This window comes from Nesoenas mayeri, assembly GCF_963082525.1.
Source record: "Nesoenas mayeri genome assembly, contig: SCAFFOLD_194, whole genome shotgun sequence".
Taxonomy (NCBI): Eukaryota; Metazoa; Chordata; class Aves; order Columbiformes; family Columbidae; genus Nesoenas; species Nesoenas mayeri.
The window spans coordinates 14290-20347 of NW_027660008.1; the positions used below are offsets into that span (position 1 = coordinate 14290).

At 68.9% G+C, this 6058-nt stretch overlaps 1 protein-coding gene across 1 annotated transcript; it reads left to right on the forward strand.

Annotated features, from left to right (window-relative positions):
* Nucleotides 1-1668: 1668 nt before the first annotated feature.
* LOC308052437 (hepatic leukemia factor-like) lies at nucleotides 1669-5856 on the forward strand. Its single transcript, XM_080364515.1, has 4 exons — nucleotides 1669-1740; nucleotides 2029-2183; nucleotides 2721-2899; nucleotides 4488-5856. The coding sequence occupies exons 1-4, from the start codon at nucleotides 1715-1717 to the stop codon at nucleotides 4701-4703; spliced, it is 576 nt and encodes a 191-aa protein (XP_080220641.1). The 5' UTR covers nucleotides 1669-1714; the 3' UTR covers nucleotides 4704-5856.
* Nucleotides 5857-6058: the final 202 nt, after the last annotated feature.

Below are 6058 nucleotides of genomic sequence, written 5' to 3' on the forward strand. Positions count from 1 at the left end.
GGGTTCCCTTTGGGAGGGTTTTAAGGCCTGGGGGGTGAATAAGGGGATCTTTGGGGTCCCCTTAATATTGGGGGGGGGGGATTTAGGTCTGGGGGGTTCATGGGGAGGGGGTTGGGGTCCCTGGGGGGGGTTGGGGTCCTCTTGGGGTTTGGGGGGTTTTAAGGGGAGAAATTGGGGACAAATGGCCCCAAATTGGGGATTTTGGGGTCCCCTTTGGAGGGTTTAGGGGAGGACAAGGGGGGGGTTTTGGGGTCCCCTTAATATCTGGGGGGGGGAATTAGGTCTGGGGGGTCACTGGGGGGGGGGAGTTGGGGTCCCCTTGTGGTTTGGGGGATTTTAGGACGAAAAATTGGGGAAAATAACCAAAATTGGGGATTTTTGGGGTCCCTTTGGGGTGTTTTTTGGGGGGGGGGGTCCCTCTGGGGGGGTTCTGAGGGGGGAATGGAGGGAAAACACCCCAAAAATGGAATGGGGGGGGGGAAATTAGGGTCCCGTTAATTCTGGGGGGGGGGCCCGGGGGGGTCACTCACCTGGGAGGGTCCGGGCGCGTTTTTTGGGGTCCCCGGGGGGGGTTTTTGGGGCCTCCCCGGAGCCCCCGCACGATCGGGCCCGAGCGGCCGCGCCGGAAACGGAAGTCCCCCCCCCACCCCCCCCACGCCCCGCCCCACAGGGCTGTGCGAAAGGACCCAGGCGTCCGGGAATGGGAGGGGGCACTAAGACACCCCCCCCATCACCGTGGGGACCCCCCGGAAGCGGGACGGGCACGAAAATGGGGGAAAAATGGGTAAAACGGCGTTGCCCGTATCAAAGATGGCGCCGCGGCGGCGACAGCGCCTCCGGGCAAGATGGCGGTGGCTGCGCCGCAACGGGCAGGGAGACAAGATGGCGGCGGCTGCCCTCAGCCAAGATGGCGCGCGGGGAGGTGGTGGGGTGTCGCCCGCTCCCAAAATGGCGGCCGGGGCCCTCAGTGCCCGCCTCAAAAATGGCGGCAATGGGGGGGCGGTGCTCGTAGCCAATCAGAGGAGCGGATTTGGGAGGTGGAAGTGACGCGCGGCCGGAGGGGAAGCGGAGGCGGTGCCGGAGCCGCGTCCCCCTCCCGAAGAGGCCGCGGGATGGGGGGGGCGACACTTTTTGGTGACATTTGTCACACCGGGGGGGGTCGCGGGGGGGGGGGGGGGGGGGTGCCCCCCAGGGCGGTCTCGAACGCCGGAATCCCTCCCGCGGGCCCCGCCACTCTGGCCGTTGCCCTTTTAAGGGCGTCGCCGCTTTAAGAGAGCGGCCCTTTTAACGCGCTTCGCCTCCCCCCGCGGGCGGGCACGTGCAGCCCCGCGTGCTCCCCGCCTCTCAGCCCCCATTGGCCAAAACTGGGTCAGGCCCCGCCCACCTGCCGCAGCCCAATTGGTCAAATCTGGGTCAGCGCCCCCATGGCCGCGCCGCGTGACCGCTGGCCCCGCCCCCGCCGCCCCCTTCCGCGTTCCCATTGGCTGCAGCGGCGCGCCAGAGGGGGGCGTGGCTTGGACGGTTGAGAGGGGCGGGGCCACACCTGCAGCGCCGGGCGGGGGATCCAATGAGCGCGGCGCAACGTGCGCGAGGGGGGCGTGGCCAACGAGCGGGGATAGCCGCGATAGGCTGAGGGCGAGCCTGGGGGCGGGGCTAGCGAGGCCACGCCCCCTGGGGGGTGCGCAGCGCCGCCGTGCGGCCCCGCGGGCGCTTCATGAGGAGGAGGCGACGGGGCCGGAGGTATCGGGAGCGGGGGGGGGGGCGCGGGGCAGGGGACACGCGTGGGGGGGGGGGGGGGGCGGGATGGACACGGACACTCGGGCGGGGGACACGGGGGGGGCGGTTGTGACCGTGGGAAAATCCCGCGGGGTCACCCGAGGTGACGCCGCACGTGGGGCTTGGGGTGGGGGGGGCGGGTTCCCCACGTGACCTCCGCACGTGCGCCCCGCCCCCCCCGCGCGTGTCATGTGGGGGGGGAGGGGACGCTCTGGTGATTCGTGTCCCCTCCCCCTCCCCCCCCCCACGCAGGATGGAGTCGGCGGGAGGAACGTTCGTGGGGACCCCCCCGCCCCTCCCCCCACCCCACGCGTGGGGGGGGGCGGGGGGGGGAGGGGACCTGGAGTACGTGGATCTGGACGAGTTTCTGCGGGAACACGGGCTGCCCCCCCCCAGCCCCCCCCCCGGTGAGTGAGGGACCCAGGAGTTCGGGAGGCACCCAGGAGTTCGGGGGCTGGGGGGGGTGGACCCAGGAGTTCGGGGGGAACCCAGGCGTCCGGGGGACCCAGGAGTTCTGGGGGGATCCAGGAGTTCGGAGGGGGAGAGGGTGGACCCAGGAGTTCGGGAGTACACAAGAGTTCAGGGGGGACCCAGGCGTCCGGGGGACCCAGGAGTTCGGGGGGAGGGGGGCACCCAGGAGTTTGGGTGGACCCAGGAGTTCGGGGGGGGGGGCACCCAGGAATTCGGGGGTGCACAAGAGTTCAGGGGGGACCCAGGCGTCCGGGGGACCCAGGAGTTTGGAGGGGGGGGGAGGGTGGACCCAGGAGTTCGGGGGTACACAAGAGTTCAGGGGGGACCCAGGAGTTCGGGGGGACCCAGGAGTTCGGGGGGGGGGCACCCAGGAGTTCGGGGGGACACCCAGGAATGTGGGGGACCCAGGAGTTCGGGGGGGTCACCCCATGGGGGGGTCCCTGTCCCCTCTCTAACCCCCCCCTCTCTCCCAGCCCCCCCTCGCGCTCCGTCCCCTCCCCCCCTGGAGGCGCCGCCGGCGGGGGGAGGGGCGGGGGGGGGAGGGGCGCCCCCCCTGGACCCCCCCCGGCGCCTCCGCTTCCCCCCGGACGAGCTGCGGCCGCAGCCAATCGCGCGCAAGGCCCGGAAGGTTCTGGTCCCCGAGGAGCAGAAGGTGACACCGGGGACCCCGAAAATGGGGGGGGGGGGGATACCCTGAAATTGGGGGAGGGGCAGTGATTGGGGGGGGAGGGACCCAGGAGTTCGGGGGGGGACCCAGGAGTTCGGGGGGGACCCAGGAGTTCGGGAGGGACCCAGGAGTTTGGGGGGACCCAGGAGTTTGGGAGGACCCAGGCGTCCGTGTGTCTGCGTGTCCCCTGTGTCTTGCTCCCCCTGTCCCTCCCGTGTCCGTGTGTCCCCAGTGCCCCCATTGTCCCCATGTCCGTGTGTCCCCTGTGCTGTCCCCGCTGTCCCTGACGTGTCCCCAGTGTCCCCATGTCCCCCATGTCTCTGATGTCCCCAATGTCCCTGACGTGTCCCCTTGTCCCCCCACTTCTGGTCCCACCGTCCCCATAACAACACACGTCCCTGTGTCCCCAATGTCTCCCATGTCCCCGTGTCCCTGACCTGTCCCCTATGTCCCCACGTCCCTGATGTGTCCCCAGGACGCGCAGTGCTGGTTGCGGCACTCGCGGAACAACGCGGGTCCCTGTGTCCCCATGTCCCTAATGTGTCCCCATGTCCCCAACCTGTCCCTGTGTCCCCATGTCCCCAGGACGCGCAGTGCTGGTCATGGCGCTCTCGGAACAACGCGGGTCCCTGTGTCCCCATGTCCCTGACGTGTCCCCATGTCCCTGTGTCCCCGACCTGTCCCTATGTCCCCATGTCCCTGACGTGTCCCCATGTCCCCAATGTGTCCCCCATGTCCCCAGGACGCGCAGTGCTGGTCATGGCGCTCTCGGAACAACGCGGGTCCCTGTGTCCCCATGTCCCTGACCTCTCCCCGTGTCCCCATGTCCCTGACGTGTCCCCATGTCCCTGACGTGTCCCCAATGTCCCCAGGACGCGCAGTGCTGGTCGCGGCGCTCTCGGAACAACGTGGGTCCCTGTGTCCCCATGTCCCTAATGTGTCCCCATGTCCCTGACCTGTCCCTGTGTCCCCATGTCCCCAGGACGCGCAGTGCTGGTTGTGGCGTTCTCGGAACAACACGGGTCCCTGTGTCCCCATGTCCCTAATGTGTCCCCATGTCCCTAATGTGTCCCCATGTCCCTAATGTGTCCCCATGTCCCCGTGTCCCCAGGACGCGCAGTGCTGGTCGTGGCGCTCGCGGAACAACGCGGGTCCCTGTGTCCCCGTGTCCCTAATGTGTCCCCAACCTGTCCCTGTGTCCCCATGTCCCTGACGTGTGCCCGTGTCCCCGTGTCCCCAGGACGCGCAGTACTGGTCGCGGCGCTCGCAGAACAACACGGGTCCCTGTGTCCCCATGTCCCTAATGTGTCCCCAACCTGTCCCTGTGTCCCCATGTCTCTGACGTGTCCCCGTGTCCCCGTGTCCCCAGGACGCGCAGTGCTGGTCGCGGCGCTCTCGGAACAACGCGGGTCCCTAATGTGTCCCCATGTCCCCATGTCCCTGACGTGTCCCCGTGTCCCCGTGTCCCCAGGACGCGCAGTGCTGGTCGCGGCGCTCTCGGAACAACGCGGGTCCCTAATGTGTCCCCATGTCCCCATGTCCCTGACGTGTCCCCGTGTCCTCGTGTCCCCAGGACGCGCAGTACTGGTCGCGGCGCTCTCGGAACAACGCGGCGGCGCGGCGCTCGCGGGAGCTGCGGCGGCTCAAGGAGAACCAGCTGTCGGCGCGCGCGGCGCTGCTGGAGCGCGAGAACGCGGCGCTGCGCTCCGAGGTGGCGGCCGCGCGCAGGGACCTGGCGCGGCTGCGCGGGACGCTGGCGCGCTACCGCGACCGCCACGGCGACATCTAGGGACAACGGGGACAACGGGGACACCACCTGGGGACATCTGGGGACACCGGGGTGTCACCCGTCCACCGTGGGACCCCCAGGACCTGGTGTGCTACCGCGACCGCCACGGAGACATCAAGGACAACAGGGACACCGGGGACAACAGGGACACCAGGGACACTGGGGACAACAGGGACACCGGGGACAGCAGGGACAACGGGGACACCGGGGTGTCACCCGTCCACCGTGGGACCCCCAGGACCTGGTGTGCTACCGCGACTGCCACGGCGACATCTAGGGACACCGGGGACAACGGGGACAACAGGGACACCGGCGACATCTAGGGACGCCGGGGACACCGGGGACAACAGGGACACTGGGGACACCAGAGTGTCACCCGTCCACCATGGGACCCCCAGGACCTGGTGTGCTACCATGACCGCCACAGCGACATCTAGGGACACCGGGGACATCTGGGGACAACAGGGACATCTGGGGACACCGGGGTGTCACCCGTCCACCGTGGGACCCCCAGGACCTGCTGCGCTACCAGGACCACCATGGGGACATCTGGGGACACCAGGGACATCTGGGGACATCTAATGACACCAAGGACACCGGCAACATCTGGGACACCGGGGACATTGGGGACACCGGGGTGTCACCCGTCCCCCGTGGGACCCCCAGGACCGGGTGTGGTTCCAATTGACCCCAGTGCAGTACCGGGACCACCACGGTGACATCTGGGGACATTGGGGTGTCACCCGTCCCCCGTGGGACCCCCAGGACCGGGTGTGGTTCCCAGTGTCCCCATCGCGGTGCCGGGACCTGCGGGGACATCGGGGACAAGATCCGGTCACGGGATCCAGCGCCAGGATCTGGTGACAAAGACACTGGGATCCGGCCCCAGGATCAGGCCCTGGGATCCCCCCACCCGCTCTAGAACCGGATCTAGAACCAGGATCTGGATCCACCAACAACTGATGAAGAACAGGACTGAGACCCCCCGGACGCCTGGGTCCCTCCCGGACGCCTGGGTCCCTCCCGGATGCCTGGGTCCCCCGGACGCCTGGGTCCCTCCCGGACGCCTGGGTCCCCCGGACACCTGGGTCCCTCCCGGACACCTGGGTCCCCCCCGGACGCCTGGGTCCCCCCATCCCCTTGTAAATATCTATTCCCGAGTTTAAAGCACAATGCAGGGGGGACCCAGGCGTCCGGCGTCCCCTCCCCCACCCCTCCCAGTGCCCCATTTCCAGTTCAGGCCAGTAACGCTACTGGGAGCGGGGGGGGAGGGGCACCCCCGGACGCCTGGGTCCCTTCCCCTCCCCAGCCCCCCCCTTTGCACTTGACCACTTTATTGCCCCTCCCCCCCCAGC